The following is a 21,606-nucleotide window of genomic DNA, read 5'->3' on the forward strand; positions in this document are numbered from 1 at the left end:
TGGCTGTCAAGTCCAATATATAATTAAAATTTGTATTTTTGTTCACTAAAGAAACTTATCATACATCCTTTATTACAAACACTCATAATTTGAAAACGTTAAATGATGATGACGGATGGCACATTTTGCAAAACATTTTGAAAAAGAATGGCGAAGGATGTCAAAGGGACTTTCAAATTCATAAATTCCAAAGGGTTTGGCTATCAATTCCCTACATTTTTGTTAGTGGTTTGATTCTTTAGTAGACAAACCTTGCTTCTGACGTACCAAAGTATAATTCTTTCGTTTGTTTTTTTTCAACACCAGAGTAAGTTGAAGTATGTTTCCATCATTGACTTTCGTCGGTTTGCCCTTGTTCCTGGCTTTATAGCTTCATATTGTTTACAGTTTCTGTTTAAAGTTCACGCTGCCTGTTACTCAACGACTATTAACATTCTACATTTTCCTTTTATTTACGTTTGATGTTGATATACAGATTGCTTATACACCTATTGTCTACGAATCTGAGAATAAAGAAAATATCACAGGAATATGTTACATATTAATCACATCTACATAAAACTATCAGATATCATATCTTATTCCCTATAACAAACGTTCCAGATCAAGGACTGCGGGATATAAGATAGCGAAACGCTATTTTAAAACAGACTGAAGTAGTTAACTTAATAAATGATATTACTGTCAATATTTGGCTGACGACAATTTTTATTCTTTATACTATAATTCAGATTTCAAAATTTAATTAATACATAATTCACTAATATCTCTGTTTTCGGTAATCAATGATACAAGTGTTCAGACAAAGTTATTCCTTGATTCTGTAGTGCATTCTTGAAGAGATAACATATATGTCGGATTTGTTACAATTCAAAAGGTGCCATACATCAGTTGCCTCCGGTTTTATGTGAAGTTTGTCTTGCTCAGTCATTAGTTTTCTCTTTTGATTGTTATGTTTTTTTGTTTGTCTTTTGGTCTCTTGATCTTTTTTTTTATTTTCAGTCATAACGTTTTTAATTTATTTTCGACTTTTGTCTCTTTGTATTTGTTGCCTTTCTTTTACAGCATGGTCCTTTAACATTATCTATAAAATATAATCTATCAAAAAAGAACATCATGTGGCATTAAAGAAATGTATATAATTTGGAAAAGTATCCTGTGAAAAAAAATCACAGTTTTACAGACATTTACATTGTGTAGTGTATAAAGGAATCAGGAAATATATTGACATTACGTCTTGTGTTTAAGAATCAGGAAACATGGTTAGTTATTTTTCAGTTCAATATTAACAATGCGAATAACATATTCATTATAGATTACCTTAGCCGTTTTGTAAATTTGGATCATCAATGCTCTTCATCTTTTTACTTGTTTAGATGTTAAACTATTTTGATTTGCGGGTCATTGATGAGTCTTATGGAGACGAAACGCGCGTCTGGCGTACCAAATTATAATCATGGTACCTTAGATATCTATATTTGTTCTGCAATTGATAATTTAGTCAATGGTGATACAGAATCTGGCCAAAATAAGTCCGTAATGGATTTTTTCAGCCGAAATTCAATAACTACAAGGAACGGACTTTGTCCGTGTTCAACTCCTGTAGAAGCTTTGTTTAATAGCTTCTAACTAGCTGTTATGCTCATGAAAGGGTACGTAATTTCCATGGGCCGTTCAGGAAGAAAGTCAATCGATTAATCAGATAGTGACATTGAGCATGTTAATATTTATGAACCACAAGTTATTGTATATTTATTGAATTCATAAATATTTTTAACCTCTTCATCGTAATTGTTTAAAGTTCTCCTCTATATCATTCATAACATTTACAAAACAGATTTTGAAGTGTATTTGCTTTGATGATTTTTTTCTGTTGCCCCACACAAACCTTCATTGATTTTTTGTTTAATACAGTCAGTAGAATGAATTCATTATTATATTAACAATAATAAGTCTCAATATTAGACCGTTGGTTTTCCCGTTTGAATGGTTTTACACTAGTAATTTTGGGGCCCTTTATAGCTTGTTGTTCGGTGTGAGCCAAGGCTCCGTGTTGAAGGCCGTACTTTAACCTATAATGGTTTAATTTTTAAATTGTTATTTGGATGGAGAGTTGTCTCATTGGCACTCACACCACATCTTCCTATATCTACTCAAGAAGACGAAACGCACGTGTGCCGTACACAATTTGTATCTTGGTACCTATGTTAAATTTATTAAAAAAAGTTTTTTTAAACTATCATGCATTGCCAGTTCACAATGAAGTAAAATATCCATTTATCCGTTATAGATACATATTACTAAATCTTTAAAAGTGAAAAGCGATGATTCAAGGATGTCCGGTGCTAGTGGGGATAACTTTATGACATATAACTGCAGTAATTATCTAACATATTTTAATCAATTTACAATAACTGAAACTATTGTACCTTTTAAATTTTCTTTGTATAAATGGTTAGTTCATAAAAGCTGTTGACTGAAATTTACCTGATATCTTCTGTATTTGGGTGGTAATAAGAAATTTACAATATAAGTTGCTTTTTTTTAAAACTGTATTTTCAGGTCAATTTACCCGTCACTTAAATTAGTCGGTTATGAATTATTAAATGATCTTGTAAGAAGATAGTCAGTTGTCACAGTGTATGAATATAGATTTTATTTCATATTGTATAGGCAGGCATACACTGTAAATATCAGTCATCTGTTTTGAAACTACAAGTTTTCACTAGGTATAAGTGTGAAATAACGTTATTGATAATGTCAGCATAATGGCTTAACGTCTTTATATATTCAATACATATCGAGAATATTCCTTCAAGGTGAGTCAATTATATTGTTTTCTGTCATATTTCCTGGTCTGAACTGTTATCTATTTTTGTATTGTATCATAGACATGAAGCCAAACCACTTTTTTTTTAGCTCATCTGGCCCAATAGGGTCAAGTTATCATTTTTCATCACGTCCGTTGTCCCTCGTCGTCCTATACCTTTTCCGAAAATCTTCTCCTCTGACACTACTTTGCCTAAATCATCTTCAAAATTTAAAAATGTTCATCAGGTAAAAATCTATCAGTGCTGAAAGTTTAGGGCATCCGATGACCTTGCCCATCAATAAAGACAGCAGTAGTATACCGCCGTTCAAATAGATAGAGGAAGATGTGGTGTGAGTGCCAATGAGATAACTCTCCATCCAAATAACAATTTTAAAAAGGTAACGCCTTCAACACAGAGCTTGGCTCACACCGATCAACAAGCTATAAAGGGCCCCAAAATTACTAGTGTAAAACCATTCAAACGGGAAAACCAACGGTCTTATCTATATAAAAAAAACGAGAAACAAATACACGTATAAATTACATAAACAAACGACAACCACCGTAAATCAGATACATCAAGTTCGTATTAAATCGATAAAGAAAAACAATTAATGAATGGCTATTATCTATTTTGAATTTATTGAACCATAAAACTAATTTTTGACTCTTCACATTGAATAAAATGTGAAGTGTCAAAGTTAGTTTTATGGTTCAATAAAATCAAAATAAATTATTGCCATTCATTATAAATAAATTTCTATCAAAGATAAGGCTCAAAGACCTTTTAATATTATTTATACTAAAAATAACAACGTACACACATGTTGGCGTATGAATACACAACGTCAGAGTGGGCGTGTCGCTATCAAAATTGATAACATTGAAAATAAAACTAATAATTTTAACCAATCAGAACACAGTAAAAACACCAAATTTATTTATTTCGGGTTACTAACTAAAACTGAGGGAAACGTATCAACGATGTTGTCGTATAGACTCCTAATTAGAGATATTGCTCTGCGATGATGATTTTGACCAATCTTTGCGTTTTTGTGCCTTCTATCTTAAAAATGTCAAGATCTACTGTCAACTCAATTTTTGTCGATAATGTTAATAAGACTGACATTTTATGCGAGATATTGCTCTTAAATGAGGATTTTGTATACCCTCTTTTGTATTTCGAGCAAAAACTAAAGAAGTTAGAGAGAAACTAAACAGACGAAATGATTAACTAAACAAAATCATCCAAACTGATTTTTGACACAAATTCTATTCTTGTCTACAATGATGGAGAGTGTCCGTCGTTGAATATGCATATAGACCAAGGTGAGCGACACATATTATGTATAATGAAAGATTAAATCTGTAAAAATAATGAAGACCATTGAACGGTTATTAAAAATTTAAAGTTTTGTATGGACTCGAAAATTCTTTTGTATATTTATTAAGGTTTTACATCTCGATCAGAGATAAAAACAAAAGTTCTAGCTCAATACAGCTATTAAAATACATCAAAAGTATACCGATGTTCAAATATATCGATAAAAAAATCAAGATACTAGACATTAATCGAGGGCACACAATGGACTTCAAATAGAACGAGATCGAATTCATTATTGTAAAACACTAACTAATGTAATACTGATATGATATATAATATAAAATGATTACAACAAAATCTTAATATATTGTTGTTAAGACTCCACAAGTTCGGTGTTCATGTACGCAATCTCAAAATAAGATATATAATATTAAATGACAACAACAAAATATTAAATTATATATTGTTATAAGGACTCCGCAAGCTCAAGGTTGTGGTTCGAGTAAGGGTTGGGTTAGGGCAAGGGTAGGGGTTAGGGTAATGGTTAGGGTTCATGTAAGCAATTGCAAAGCAGTACGTGAATTACAACGAAACAACATTTTTTTCTAATTTGATATCCCAGAATTTCATAATAATAATGTCAATAACAGTACACGAAACATACTGTTGTGTGCAATACATATTCCAAAATCTTATTTTGTGTTCTTTTTGTTTTTGGTTTTGTTGTGGTGTTTTTGTTGTGTGTTTTTGTTTTAAATAATTTGACCAATGAACAGAATTTATATAGTTTCCAGAAATGTTAAGTACAAAAAGGAACAATTAGCTAATTAACTTTGCTCCAATAAGACTTATCTTTCTTTACTTTTTTTTTGTGATCAGATTTAAGTTGTCAACTTCACCTATGTTTTTGTTATACTATATACACTGGCTGTTGTTATAACTCTCGTGTATCCATATCAAAAATAGATATGAGCTGTATTCTATGGCTATACTATTGACGTTAAGTTGTTCTATTATTAATGAAATTAATACATATATGGGTTTTAACAGACACAAATCTGTTCACGATATATACTTTAAGTCACCGTAAGGCTTATATTGAATAGTCCGCTATAAAAGGCTTCGATTTCACAAATATAAAACAAATCAAACGAGAAAACTAACGGCCAAATTATGTACAAATCAGTTTACTATCGCATTATGAGTTTAGATTAAAGAGAAGATGTGATATGATTGCAAAGGACACAACTCTACATTATAGATGATCAAATTACACAGACAAAAACAATTATAGGTCACAAACGGCCTTCATCAATGAGCAAAGCCCATACCACAAAGTCACCTATAAAAGGTCCCGAATGGAAAATGAAAAACAATTTAAATGAGAAAACTAACACCTTAATTTATGTACAAAATCCTTCCGATTTCTTTTACCTCTTTTTCACAATACTCAATTGCTAATAATGAATGTGTCGTAAATTTTATTCTTTTATAAAGTAGCGTTTTTCTATATTAATTTGTATAAAAAAAACTTTTCTGTAATTATGAACATTTCATATCTATTGATAGTGTTTTCCATTCAAATTCTTAAAATTGTTCTTAAATTAGTATATGATTTATGAATGGAAATATTTCTATTTTGACAAAGCATATGCTTTTTTGTTCTTCAGGTTTTTAATGATTATCTACTTTTTCTATGGAAATGGAGACATTAATTTTATCGTTATAAGAGTATATTGAATTCGAGGAAATCTAACAACTAATCAATAGATGTTTTGATTTTGTTATGGATACTTTTTATAAACAGTTAGTCTGAATATTTAACTCTTCATAACAGATGCAAACTATTGCTTTATGTCCCAATCTTAGTTGTCTCCAGATCATTTCAATAGTTATGCAACAGATTGAGACTTTGGAAATGAGGTATAAAATTGATGAAACGTCTTTAATTTGTCTTTTATCCCTGATTTCGATGAACAAATAAAGTGAAAAACTCAAGAAAATTAATTGCAAGACTACATTGTTGCAACTGAATTTCTTGAATTAATCGAAGTAATTAATATAGTTAACTTATTTTCTATGAAATAGTTATCAAAGGTTACAGGATTATAATTTAGTACGCCAGACGCGCGTTTCGTCTACACAAGACTCATCAGTGACGCTCATATCAAAATATTTATAAAGCCAAACAAGTAAAAAGTTGAAGAGCATTGAGGGTCCAAAAAGTTGAAGAGCATTGAGGGTCCAAAAAGTTGTACCAAATACGGCTAAGGTGATCTGTGCCTGGGATAAGAAAATCTTTAGTTTTTCGGTAAATTCAAAGTTTTGAAAACATGAATTAATAAAATGACCACATTAACGATATTCATGTCAACACCGAAGTGTTGACTACTGGGCTGGTGATACCCTCGGGGATGAAATGTCCACCAGCAGTGGCATCGACCCAGTGATGTAAACAGTTATCAAAGGTACCAGGATTATAATTTAGTACCTTTAACAATAAAAAAGCAAAAAGCAAACTGAAAATAATACCGAACTCCTAGGAATGTCCAAAAAGGAAATTCCCTAATCAAATTGCAAAATCAAATGCTAAAACACATCAAACGAATGGATAACAACTGTCATATTACTGAATTGGTACATACATGTTTTTTTATGTACAAAATGGTGGATTAGATCTAGTTCCGTAGCTAGCACAATCTCTCACTTGTATAACCGTTACATACACGTAATTCGTAGTTTTACTAGTATTGTCATTTGTTCAGTCCAAGCATGGTGTGATTAAAAAGGAATTATCTAGAGGTTTGTTTCATCAAGGTTTTAATTTTTATTTTTTAATAATCATTCTTTTTTAGAGCCTCTGGCCTTTATTAGTCTAATATGGTTTTAATTTTAGTTTCTTGTGTATTACCTATGACGTTCATTATCACTGGACTAGTTTAAATTTTTGTGTATTAGTCAGCTGAAAGACGCCTCAAATGCATGAGTTTCTCTTTGCATTGAAGACCCATTGATGGCCTTCGGCTGTTGTCTGCTCTATGGTCGGTTGTTGACCTTTTGACACATTCCCCATTTCTATTCTCAATTTTACTTGATATAAAAAAAAATACATGGTTGATCATCGTGAGAAATACTTGTTTATGCACACTTTTTACAGCAGGACTGTTATTAATATTTTATATTTAAAAGGCAAATACTGACAATATTTGTCATCACTTTTAAAACTCAAAATTGAATCTATATATAAAATAAAATGTATAATGTTATCATGTTGACTTAACGTTTTTAATAGTTCCATATTTCTAGAGTTAAATAAATTTTAAAAAATAATTACAATGTATTTCAGTTAACAGAATGAACTTTCCCTCTCTATTTCTAATTTTCTTTTTCTGATAGTCGACATATCTACACCTTACAAGGAGTAAAGTACCAGTATTTCAGTAAAATTAATATTTTTTCAACTTAGTCAGTGTAATCTTATGCAGATCATAAACATAACTCATCATCTTGAAACAATGCTAAAACTTAAGGAATATGTATTGCAACTTGACAACCTCCACCTATTAACAAAAAAAGTAGAAACAAGTAAATGCATTTGAATTAAGAAACTTGTATTTCTAATTATAAAACATTACTGTAGATTCAATTATTTTCGTTGGTACCAATTTTCGTGAATTGAGGAAACCCTTCATATTCGTGGATATTTAAATTTGTGGTTTTGGCAAAGTCTGCATAAATTCCTTTAGAAAATATGTAATTCTTTGAACATTTAAATTCGTGGTTCCCCTGTACCCACGAAATCCATGAAAATTAGTATCTAATATCAATAAATCAACAGTACTTAGACAGAGGATTGGGTTTTTTTCATTCTCTACCTAAATAGTGTCTGGTTATTTATAACAGTAACATAAGGTGCATTGCAATAGACCTCTTTCGAGTTCATCCGTCACCGGCAAAAACTCGTCAATTATGCACGCCTTTATGACGTCATTTACCAGATAGAGGGGCTCGCCAGTATCCCTGCACTATTTACGTTCATCAAGCGTCTTAGTGATCGTTTTTGTGCAGGATAAACTAGAAATAATGGTTGCTCTGTAGGTACTTACTGACAATTCCCTTATGACAGCAGTGTTGATTGTCTATTTTTAGAATTCAATTTGCCGAATAATTCGTACAATATAGAATTATAATTTTCCAACCACTCGCTCAACCTTGTAAGGAAGTGACGACGCCCCTAAACGCACAGATGACTGCGATAAAGGCGCGTATAATTGACGAGTTTTTTCCGGTGACGGATGAACTCGAAAGTTGTCTATTGAGACTATATAAAACAAGTTTATATTATCTAGATTAATATTGAAAAGGAAATTGTACGGATCTACTATCATAAACACATTATAGATTGTATTTCTTTTCGTATAACCATAAAGTTTTATGATTTTATTGTTTCAATTTCATTACTTGAGGTAACTTGTATTTTGTGGTTGTCAGGAGTTTACCACAATTGTGACTATTTAAAATTAGTTTTCTAAATCCCAATTAAAATTAAGTAAATATTTAAAGAGACAGGTCAATGCCGTTAACCTTAAAACGTAGTGCATAACAACTTTTTTATAACACGCATGGCTTCATTTGCATTCGTGGGTGAACAGTTTGTAAAGGTGAACCAAAAACCAAAATAAAAGGTATAGTGATTTTAAGCTCAAAATTGATCGTTTTAAATATTACAGGTGATTTTGCATTTAAAAAAAGATTTAATTACAGGGAAGATGTGGTTTACATTTACAAAAATTTAGTAATATTTAGTTGGTATTTGCATGTACTCTATATTTGCATGTCCAAAAACTATGCATGAAAAATGAACAAAATCTGTATTTTGTTTTAAAAAACACGTTGGACGGACTTCATCGAGACGTCACAAAATCATGCAATGTGTGTTTACTTTTACTTAAAATTGCAGGAAATGTATAAGCCAAAACGGTCAATTTTTGTCCTGCGTCTTTGATTTAAAATATCATTTAAAATATTTTGTCCCTCCATGGCCATAGAAAAACGATTACTCACGAAATTATTGAATCAACAGTTTTCGTCTCAGAACAGAAAAACAATCGACTTAATATCCATGACACAATTGGTACCATCAGAACATACGACTTGACTTAAATGTGGAAAAACAGAGACACTATAACAACCCACCATTATGTGTTCACAATTGTAAAGGTGATGGAACCATATGATAGTTGTTGTCCATTCGTTTGATGTGTTTTATCATTTGATTTTTCCATTTGATTAGGGACTTTCCGTTATGAGTTTTCTTCGGAGTTCTGTACTTTTGTGATTTTACTTTTCACAACCTTAATGCGATATGTACGGTAAAACATACATAAAGACAACAGTAGTATACCGCTGTTCAAAACTCATAAATTCATGGACAAATAACAAAATCGGGGTACCTTTGTCTGTATATAACAATAGCTTGTCGATTAAGATCTTTGCACGTAGAATACAAAATCTTTGAAATTCACTTATATAGTGATTTAGGTAAATCTTTTTTTATAATATATGATAACCGATAATATCAAATGTGTGCAACACCATTTAATATTGTTGTTATATATGGAAGATGCACCCACGCATTACTACTCAAAAAATTGTATGTAAAGATATTGAAGTATCCAATTATTTAAACTATCAAATTACTTTAATTGTCAAAACTATGAATAAAGATTTGCTTAAGTTTTAAATAAACTGAATATAAAAACAAAACATGACCTTGATAAACAAAGTAAACTACACCTCATTGGACATTATGAATACTTTTTGTGTGTTGTCATTAAGAACTAGCCTATTTAAAGTACTTATGGTAGTATCGGAGTCTTCCTCCGTCATGGGACGTAAATTGATAGGAAAAAATAGGTGTGGATTTTTTTATAGGATTATTAACAATTTTTAACCTTTCCTCATAAGAATGATAAGTCATTTAGTTTTTACAGGAAACATTTTTCAGCGATTTTGTTTTACGGCCAGAAAAAAAGTACGCAGACCTGTGTTTTTCTTTTTTAAATCATTTAAAGCATTGTACGAGAGCTATTTTCCTAAACACATTTCTGTGTTGTATATTCAAAGCCTGTAGATAGATAGCAAGCTTCTGGATTAGTAATTTGTAAACTGTTTTGTTTCATAGCAAAACAAGTGTAATCATCTTTTTTTTATTTCTCTTGATTTTCTGATATCTTTTTTTATACGGAAATACAATATTTTATTTCAAATAACTGTAATTTCGTTTTCTTTTAATATACAAATTAATGCATTTTTCATGTATCAGCTTTTCAAATTGTGTTCTATTTTGATAACCTGGTGAATGAGAACAAGCTAAAAAATATATATGTTTTATTTTATTGTTTGAAATAACATGATATCAACTTCATTTTGACGAAGGGTGAAAAATTTTCATTGTATACATCCCCCGTACTCATTAAACTGGCAGGTCTAAAGGGTTTATTAAAATACAGATAAAATAACTGCCAATTAAATACTTAACAAGAAAAGTAGTATTTGCAAATCTTTGCGATCAGGTAAAAATATTTAAAAAAAAAACATTACTGTCACGGTTATTGGAAGTTAAACAGAAATTGTATTGTGCATTTTAAATGGACGTGTCATATTACATAGTCGACATTTTGTCAGTAGCGTTCTATGTAGCTTTGTATCCAAGTGCAACTAGCATAATATGTGGACAAAACCTTAAATAACTAAAATGCATGTTTGGTAAGTACAATATTAAAGAAATATACAAAAGTAGATAAGAAAAGACTAATTTCAGCGAATGAAATCAACATTTAATTTCTCGGTATTACATCTCAAATTCAAAACTAAGGCAATGGATATTTCTAAATCAATGGATATGTACCGATTCAAGTAAATATTCTCACTGGCAAACTAACGTTTACTGTCTTACTGTCTATCAGCAATTTCAACAAAATTTGTATAACTTTGATTATTTTTCAATCAAAATTTTAATATGAAATTGAACGCCTTCTTATTTTTTAGAAAAACTAAAATCTTCATATGAATGTTGTACTTTTCTGGATTGACGACATTACGTGCAGACGTTCTATTTCAATCGAAAAATGTGGTTTCTGTACTTTTAATCAAATTGCTGAATTCAATTTAAGTTACGCATATGTTCACTACGAAAGTTTTTTTTAAAAAACATTGTTTTGAATCATATGATCTTATATATAAAAGCAGTGTTGATACTTCCATCTTCCTACAATAGCTTTCAATAACTTAAGTGTTCTATGTTGTGTCGTGTGTACTATTGTTTGTCTGCTTGTCTTTTGTTATTTTTTTCCTTTGCATTGTCAGTTTATTTTCGATCTATGAGTTTGACAGTCCCTCATGTATATTCGCCCCTCTTTCATTTATACGGTATATTTGTATTGCTTTGAAGATTTGTGTGTGCGGTTTGATAGAGTAATACTTAGTTTGATCTAGTAACAAAGGTCGTGTTTCTTCCCTTAATTATTGTTTGTATTATCTTTTTTATTTATGTGGCTATGAGTGTGGCTGTGGCTGTCATTTAAAAAGTTGACGCTTATAGATATCGGATATGTTCCTTACGTCGTAACTTCAAATCCCCTTCCCTTTCATGAATGTAACCTACCGAATTAAAATTTGTTTCACATAGGCAACACGACGGGAACCACATGTGGAGCAGGATTTGCTTACCCTTCCGGAGCACCTGAGATAGCCCCTAGTTTTTGGTGGGGTTCGTGTTGTTTATTCTTTAGTTTCTATGTTGTGTCATGTGTAATATTGTTTGTCTGCTTGACCTTTTCGATGTTAGCCATGGCGTTGTGTGTTTATTTTAGATTTATGAGTTTGATTTTCCCTTTGGTATCTTTTGTCCTTCTCTTTTATAGCAAATCATTACAAAATGATCTGAATAAATAAACAAAACATAAGTCATAATCTCTGTCTGCACCTTGAACATTTCCAACAAAATGTGTTTTTTTTTTTCATTTCTGCTTACTTTTATTTTAGTTTCTTGTAAAACTTGGAGTTTAGTAGGGCGTTCATTATCACTGAACTAGTATATATATTTGTTTAGGGTCCAGCTGAAGGACGATTTCGGATGCGGGAATTTCTCGCTGCATTGAAGACCTGTTGGTGACATTCTGCTGTTATCTGTTCTATGGTCGGGTTGTTATCTCTTTGACACATTTCCCATTTCCATTCTCAATTTTATCACTAGAACCTTGACAAAGTTTAAGACACATATAACCTACACTGTCAGATGAAGCGTATACATGTTAATCAAGGGATTATAATTCTTGGAGTTAAAATATTCAAGAAAATTGATGAAGCTGCATTAGCTTATAGCTTATATATCGATTTTCGTAGTACTTCCTCTTTTCATGTTTTATTTCTAAGGTGTTTTTTTTAATTGATTTTTATAAAATCGTTGTTGCTTACATTGAATGTATTGTTAACTTTGCTAATTATTCAAAAATGTCTACCATCGAGGGGATTCAAAGTTTTACAATTGTATGGTCGATTGTTTGTGTTTTGTTTCTTTTTAGTTCATAGTTATAATGAAAATTATAGAGATAGGTTCGTTACCTTGTAATTTTGAACATTTAAAAGTATTGATCTCTACATATCAGACTGAAAAACAAAATCAATAGATCTTTTATTTGATACTGAATAAAGCGACATGCATCATCGATTTAGTCTTTCCCTTCATAAAATCAAATCGATTGTATTTTTTTTCATATATTCATTGCTTTAAAAGAATACAACAGTTGTCTTAATTGAGTGTTGTAGAGCGCATCAAAATAAGTCAGATATTTATATAATGTATACATCACAGGCAAAATATATAAATATGTTCACATATTGTTATTTGAAGTATATTCTTCAACAAACACATCACATACATGTACTGATAAACATTTGTATAATGTATTCATCACAGGCGTTATATATAAACATGTTCACATATTGTTATTTGAAGTATATGCTTCAACAAACACATCATATAAATGTACTGATTTTCCATTTGCGTTGGGTTTTTTTTTATCACAGTATTAAGAGACTAAAAATAGATTTAAAGTCATCAATCTAGAACAATTTCATGCTCAACCAAGTAAAATACTTTTCACATTAATGTTGATATATTACTGAAAATTAGAAACTTTCATGAAGATGGTGTGATGATCTCTTTTCCTTTTTAGTGACACTCCGCCTGACTCTGGTTACGTAGACATGTATCCCAGTTGATATATAAGGTATGATACAGTTAATATATGCTATTTTACTAATTCATATTGCAATTATTTTGATTCAAAATTCAAACAATATCAGTGAATAATATAAATTTCCTAACCTTATCGGTATCTAAGGCCAACCGCTTTTAACCTTTTTTGTTATGTTAGCTTTTAACAGCTATATTAGATTTTGAACTTTTAGATAGATTGGCCCTGAACATCAACATCAAGACATTGAACTCTGCAAGTCATAATTATGTGGGGCGAAAACCCGTTGAAGGTTAAGATTTATAATTTCGATTTGAAATTTGGAAATGAAGCTTAAGAATATGCTACATCTTATCCTGTTTCCTCCCTTCTCCAAAGAAAGGAACCGCATTCAAGAGTGGAATGTTTTATTGTTGTTGAAAGCCGTAGAGTTACTGATATTATAAAAAAAAAAAGATGAACGAAATACAAATATGTAACACATTAACAAATGACAATTGTTATTTTCCTTGCCATTTCTTCTCTTGGGGAGAGTTGTCTTAATAGCAATCATACTACATCTCCTTACTTTTTATAGCTGGTCTTCTCAAGATATTTTAATTTCAGACAGGGTCAAAAGATATAAGAGAGACAATTAATAGTATCTCAACAGACAACGCCATGGCTAATAAAGAAAAAAAACAGAAGACAAACAAAAGTACACATCACACATCATAGAATCTAAAGACTGAGCAACTCGATCCACCCCTCCCACCCCACACACACCCTATACTGCAAAAATCAATTACATTCAGTCATCGTCTACTAGTACACTTTCCCGAAAGGAACAATCTAGAAATTAACATTGAAGGTCTGTTGAAAACAAAACTGTACGACAAAAACACATAATTTCAAATGTCCAATTATGGAATTTAATTTGTACTAACATGAACAATATGACGGGTGCTACAGGTGAAGCATGAGCTGCTTACCCTTCCGGTGCTCCTGAGATTATACCCAGAATTGTGATGTTCATTTTGCTTAGTCTTTATTTTTTCCTATATTGTTTATGTACTATAGTTTTTCGGTTGATCTTTTTCTCCTTTAGCCCTGGCATTTACAATTTGTTTCGATTTATGAGTTTGAATGTTCCTCTGGTATATTTCTCTGTTATGTCTGCTTCTGCTTATATTTATCAGTTCATTATTGTATCTGACACATCATACGAAATATGTTAAATAACTAGAGATTCCTTGTTGTAATTGTGTTGCCATGTTTGTGCCACAGGATCAGATGTTCGGGCTTTATAGATGTCATTGGAAAGTATTTCAAGTGTGATCTTGAAATGAGTGTCTGTGAAAAGTTGTTTATTTATGGTAACGCATAAGTACTTGCTAGATTGAATATTATCATGTTGAAGTTTAGAGGCAGCTTTAAAATCAGTCCGGATAAAACAATATAGGGTATGCTCATTGTTGAGGTGTTGATCAATCCATGAAAAGTATGGTAGTGTTTATGAAAAAAACAAGGCCATAAATATATAATATATTTCGTCTTATCATATTTTTATCAAGGTAAATACGATAAATGACTATTTTTTAATGATGTCCTCTCATAGCATGAAATGTGCTTTGACAAAGGACGCATTATGTTCTAAATTGATTCCTTGGATAAAATTTGTGTTTATAAACGTAAAAATGAAACAATATTTTGGTCTTTTTGATTCTGGTGATAATATCTATTTAATTGTCATGTGATTCATTTATCAGTTGTTTTAAAATTCAAGAAAGAAGAATGAAATCGATTCAAATAAAATATAATGTTGTATGTTTTACATTATTGTAAGTCTTCTTTTAGTCCATGCTTTGATTTTTTTCCAAACAAAATTTTCATTGATTAAACATTCTTGCTGCATATGTTTGGTCATAATGCGCGAGCAAATTATTTCGGATTATTGCCCGCTGCATTTCATGGGACAACTAATCATGGGACGCTTTTCACTCGATCCATTTATTTGTTTATTACTGTAAGGAAATCTTGAACATATTTTTTAAACGCTTGTAAACAAAGAATATTTCCGTATCATGTTTAATTGTTTATGTTTTTTGTTAGTCGGTTTAGTTTTTTATGGATGCATCTAAAGTGTTCTATCCTAAAAAAAAAGTGTTTCAAGCTTATCAGGAAAATCTTTTACTTTGGTCATGAATGTATTATTTTCTTAACACATTGTTTTGTTTTGTAATAAGCTCGCGATTTAAGCTGCAAAAAGACACTTGATATATTTTTTTAAAAATAAATCCAGGCATAAACGAAAGACTTCCTCTATTGATTTAGTTTCAGTGCTGATATATTGATTTCACACACAAAAGTTAATGTCAGTAATAAACACAGGTAAAACTAGAATCAATGCAACCAATTTCATATTGCATTACTGTTGAGGGAACTTTGGGGGTACAGAAGCATTCCTCAAAACTAACGGAGGCAGTAAATAAATATAAACGGTGTGGTGTTTTATTCCGACATTCTTACTCATCTCCTCTGCTGACAATGATGGTTGGTTTTTTATGGAAAAATCACATAGTTCTAATACATAATTTTGCTCCCTTCATTAAATGTATTGAATTTTTTAAAGTAGTATTCATTGATTTTTGCAGAATATTTTTATTCCATGTAATATATAACAATACTTAAAAATATGTTTAAAGAATTTTATTCTTTAGCTATTTGGATAAATATCATATTGATTAAAAATGTTGTGTTTATATAAGAAATAGGGTCTTATGCATTTTGCTGTTTATAATATTCATGCGAAACACAATTTGAATAAAAAGTAAAATAACAAAAATACTGATCTCTAAGGATAATTTAAAACAGAAAGTTTTTTTTCAAAGGGTAACATCAAATGCTTAAAACTCATCAAAGAAATGAAAAACAACTGTTATATTCCACACTTGGTACAGGTATATCCTTATCTGCTTACCCTTCCGGAGCACCTGAGATCACCCCTAGTTTTTGGTGGGGTTCGTGTTGTTTATTCTTTAGTTTTCTATGTTGTGTCATGTGTACTATTGTTTTTTCTGTTTGTCTTTTTCATTTTTAGACATGGCGTTGTCAGTTTGTTTTAGATTTACGAGTTTGACTGTCCCTTTGGTATCTCTCGTCCCTCTTTTATAGCTAATAAAATCTCCCTATTGTGCAAGAGTCGTATAAAATTCCAGTATATTGACAACGATGTGTGAACAAAACAAACAGACATAATAGGTACAAATGTACAAAAATTGGAAGTAAAGCAGTCAATATTGTGTTATAATCTTAATCTATATAATTACAAATATGCCAACAAAGAAACACAAAATGACATCAATGAGAGGTTTATTAACTGGTTGACTGTTTATGCTTAAACAATTTAATTTGCTAGATTAAATAAATAGAATGTAATTTAACCCATTTAACATTTCTTTCTTCATTTATTCAAGCAAATAAAATTGTTTAAGGATATCTTGATCTTTTACTAAATATTGGCACGAGTGAACGACGTCAAAATAGAATCAGTGACAAGCGTAATGATTTTAACCTTTGAATGGTTAAGCTGCGTTTTCACACTATACGGATTTCAATAAATTGTAGGATACTCCTTACCAAACAACTTGTTTTTACACTATACGGACTTCAATTAATAGTTAAATGCTCGTTACACAATAACTGTGTTTTCACACTTTACGGACTTCAATTAATAGTTGAATGCTCGTTACACAACAATTGTGTTTTCACACTCTATGGACTTCAATAAATAGTTGAATGTTCGTTACACAACAATTGTGTTTTCACACTATACTGACTTCAATTAATAGTTGAATGCTCGTTACACAACAACTGTGTTTTCACACTCTACGGACTTCAATTAATAGTTGAATGCTCGTTACACAATAACTGTGTTTTCACACTATACGGACTTCAATTAATAGTTGAATGCTCGTTACACAACAACTGTGTTTTCACACTGTACGGACTTCAATAAATAGTTAAATGCTCGTTAAACAACAAATGTGTTTTCACACTCTACGGACTTCAATTAATAGTTGAATGCTCGTTACAGAACAACTGTGTTTTCACACTATACTGACTTTAATTAATAATTGAATGTTCGTTACACAACAATTGTGTTTTAACACTATACTGACTTCAATTAATAGTTGAATACTCGTTACACAACAACTGTGTTTTCACACTATATGGACTTCAATTAATAGTTGAATGCTCGTTACACAACAACTGTGTTTGCACACTATACGGACTTCAATTAATAGTTGAATGCTCGTTACACAACAACTGTGTTTTCACACTATACTGACTGTAATTTATAGTTGAATGCTCGTTACACAACAACTGTGTTTTCACACTATATACTGACTTCAATCGATGCATTTTGCTGCGGTTTCATAACGTTGATATAACCTTCATTAATAACTACCAATTACCGATTAATAATATTTGATAATCCAATATTATTTAGATGACAGAGTAGGTTTTACTTATTCAAATGTAACACAAACAGGAACCTGGTTGCCAGGGGCGGATTTAGGCGGGGGCGTGGCGGGCGTGCGCCCCCCCTAAAATTTGCAAAGCATGGGTTGACTTCAACATATTTAAGTATCAGAAGAGACCATTCAATCTTTTTTAACATTCAAAGTATATAAAACAGTCAGTTTAACAGAATCAACTGACCTACGCTTTATTAAAGTTCTATAAATAACTTCAAAGGAATGTGTCAAACGCGGAGCTGCGTTTGATGACAAATATAATAGGTTTTTAGCAGTTAAAGTAAAAACAAATGTTACATTGTATTTGCGGTTTTTATAATCAATTTGTTTGATAATCGAAGTTCTAAAACATCCCTTACTCACTTTTACAATTTCATCATGACACGGTCAAGAAAACAGTGAGATTCTTTTATAATATCTCGGCGTAATGAAAGAAAGAAATACTGTTTCAAGCGAAAGGTTAGTTTATTAATTTGTTTCTCTGTGTCTATATTTATTTCTCACTTGCAAACTAAATATTTAGCCGAATTCTGTATCGTATTACTGTATGCTTGGGATCCCAAGAAAATAAATATAACTGCGTAAATGCATCTCATTCTGGTTTTAGTTGTTTGTGGCGAACACAGTGAAGTCTGGCACGACTTCCGAAAATCATAAAAGTAAAAAACAAATAGTATGAAAGGACAATTATAAATCGCTGGTAAAAGTAGAAATTTTCGTTTGAAAATTATATTGGTCAGGTTAGCAGTTGTGATCTGTCTCGTCTCACTTTGCGTCCGTCTGTCCGCCCGTCTATCTGTAGATTGTTGTCAGGTGTGGATTAAGGCGTTTTCAGCTTGAAACTTTAATTTGTCGCTGATTTTACCACACAATAGTTCGAGATAATCTACATTTCACCCCTTTAGAATAATATTTAAATAGTTTTACCTAAAAAAAACCTCCAAAAATTTTTAAATAAATCTTTGCGCCCCCCTAACTGGAAATCCTGGATCCGCCCCTGGTTGCCATTGAACAGATTAAACTTTCAATTCAGTCTGTGGATTATTAAAACTTATCCAATCATAATTACGTATTAAAATGAAACATACATATAATATAATTATATATGTACTACTTGATGCATTTCATCTTATATTACATTGCTTTTTTTTTCAGATTAACGTCTTATCTTCAAACAGGAAAACAAGACATTATGCTTAAAGTTATTCAAGTGAAGCGGAGTGATTTCCGACAGGACTTTGTACGTCTGCTTACTTTTATCATAGCAATCGGAATTTTATTTCCAATGTCCTGGTACATATACCTAAACGCCAGATCTTTAGAGCTTACTGAAAAATTGCTATATGATGCTATAGGGGACACAAAAGTTGTTCTCCGAAACATTAAAACTTTTACAACTCTTCCGCACTTGCATATAAATATGCAAAAAAATGTTGAATTTAATCAAACTTTACATACTGGTACTAAAAACCCTGTTGAACAAAACCAGGAAGATAGCCAACAGAAGCATTCTGGTTGGTTCTTAGAAAGTTTTCACTTTATCATTAACAATGAAGACATTTGTAAATCAGCTAACGAGTTAATTGATATACTGATTATGATAACGTCTTCTCCGCAAAATAAGTTGAGTCGAAACGCTTTACGAGAGACTTGGTTGACGCATACGAAAATGAACAAAGGAAATATGAGATATGTATTTCTACTTGGAGAGTCGCCAATGACTAAAGAATTAGAAAAAGAAAACTTGCAAACAAAGGACATCATTTTGGGAAACTTTAAGGACGCATACAATAATCTAACTTATAAAACATTGATGGGTTATCAATGGGCAACACAACACTGCAGAAACGCACAGTTCGTTATGAAAACGGATGACGATATGTACGTTCATATTCCTGGACTAATTAGAGTAACAAAGAAGAATGCCAATGCTTTACAAACTGCCGTGGGTGGAAACTGTGCTCGTTTGGCAAATCCTATACGAGATAAACGGTCCAAATGGTATGCTTCATTTAAAAGTTATCCACAAACAACCTATCCGGGGTTCTGTTCGGGTACTGGATACGTCACCAGTCTAAACGTTGTCACAAAAATAGTACAAACATCAAAAGATGTTCCGTTTTTTCATCTTGAAGATGTATATGTTGCTTTGTGTATCAAAAAACTTGGTTTAAAATTACATCCAATAGGCGGCTTTATGCTAGCTTATAATTTCGGCAATTGTACACATAACGATAATACATTAGTCACTGTTCATCAAGTGTCAGTAAGCATGTTGAAACGTATTTGGGAGACACCTTGTACCCCCAAAAAAGTATAATTGAACATGGAAACATAGTCTATATAGACACCGTTCTTTTATACAAGACATCTTTTACGCATATAAGATATAAGAGTACCTTGAAAAAAAGATGTTGATGAAGACACCTTATACCTAAAATAAGGCGTAATTTTCCATGGACCATTTATCGATATATTTGTAGATGTGAACGCAGTTTTAATGTTGAAGACGCTTTCTATTAAATAAAGAAATAATTAAACCATTATAAATTGTGTTATATACCTTAAAAAGTAAAATCACAAAAAAAGGAATTCATTTAAAAAGGAAAGTACCTAATCAAATGGCTAAATCGAAAACTTAAACTCATCAATTGCAAACATGTCAAACAAATGAATAGCAACTGTCATATTCCTGACTGAGAACAGACATGTTGATATGTAGAAATAGTTATCAAAGGTACCAGGATTATAATTTAGTACGCCGGACTCGTGTTTCGTCTATATAGGACTCATCAGTGACGCTCATATCAAAATATTTGATAAGCGAAAGAAGTACAAAATGTAAGAGCATTGAGGATCCAAAATTTAAAAAAAGTTGTGCCAATTACGGCTAAGGTAATCTATGCCTAGGATAACAAAATCCTTAGTTTTTTGGAACAATTCAAAATTTTGTAAAGAGGAAATTTATAAAAATGAACACATTATTGATTTTCATGTCAACACTGAAGTGTTGACTATTGGGCTGGTGATATTCTCGGGTACTATAAGGTGGAAAATGGTGGAAAAACATGGTGGTATAGCTAGCTAAACTTCCCACTTTTATGACAGTCGCGTCAAATTCCATTATATTGACACCCAACTTATTTTCACAGATTATTTATAATGTTTATATTCCTTTCAATCCATCAGTGATGAAACATTGATTTACATTTATGACTCCTACTACTTGTGTTGAAAACGCTGCGTTGCCCTCAATATGTATTTTAGGTACAGCGAAACCGAATCCTTACAAAATTAAAATTGATCGAATTTTCCAACAAGTGTTGTTGTTTGAGTATTGTAGTTTTCAAAGTGTAACCCGAACCATTAACATTGATTGCAAACTCTTTTCATAGTTCAGACGCCTGGTGTGTTATGACATGAACCTATAAATACGAATCAAACATTAAGATGCATCATCACAAGTTCAAAACAGGATGTTACTTACAAGTAGACACTATATACAGGATGAAGTTACGAACTAATCGATTGAGTATTATCCACTTCCCAAATCTTCCATAAAGCTCGACTATAAATTGATCAAAGACGCATCCACATTCCATTTAGCTTACACACTTTGTATCAACGATGACTGAAAAGCAGTTTGAGGTTCCCCCATGACATTTCAAAATTAGGTACAAAATCACTTTT

At 31.3% G+C, this 21,606-nt stretch overlaps 1 protein-coding gene across 5 annotated transcripts; it reads left to right on the forward strand.

Annotated features, from left to right (window-relative positions):
- The first annotated feature begins 2,688 nt into the window (after nt 1-2,688).
- LOC134700578 (beta-1,3-galactosyltransferase 1-like) lies at nt 2,689-20,466 on the forward strand. Of its 5 annotated transcripts, none has more exons than XM_063561956.1 (3): nt 2,689-2,819; nt 13,376-13,429; nt 19,072-20,466. In XM_063561956.1, exon 3 carries the CDS (start codon nt 19,109-19,111, stop codon nt 20,234-20,236), a length of 1,128 nt encoding a protein of 375 aa, XP_063418026.1. In that variant the 5' UTR covers nt 2,689-2,819; nt 13,376-13,429; nt 19,072-19,108; the 3' UTR covers nt 20,237-20,466. The 5 variants fall into 5 exon arrangements, with proteins under 5 accessions (XP_063418026.1, XP_063418028.1, XP_063418025.1 ...); XM_063561955.1 differs by lacking the exon at nt 2,689-2,819 and adding an exon at nt 8,756-8,821; XM_063561954.1 differs by lacking the exon at nt 2,689-2,819 and adding an exon at nt 10,737-10,904.
- The last annotated feature ends 1,140 nt before the right edge of the window (nt 20,467-21,606 follow it).

The sequence above is a fragment of the Mytilus trossulus genome, unplaced genomic scaffold (assembly GCF_036588685.1).
Source record: "Mytilus trossulus isolate FHL-02 unplaced genomic scaffold, PNRI_Mtr1.1.1.hap1 h1tg000164l___fragment_2___debris__unscaffolded, whole genome shotgun sequence".
Taxonomy (NCBI): Eukaryota; Metazoa; Mollusca; class Bivalvia; order Mytilida; family Mytilidae; genus Mytilus; species Mytilus trossulus.

Coding starts and splice junctions, on each gene's coding strand:
- LOC134700578 (XM_063561956.1), top strand. CDS start 19,109: ATGCTTAAAGTTATTCAAGTGAAGCGGAGTGATTTCCGACAGGACTTT.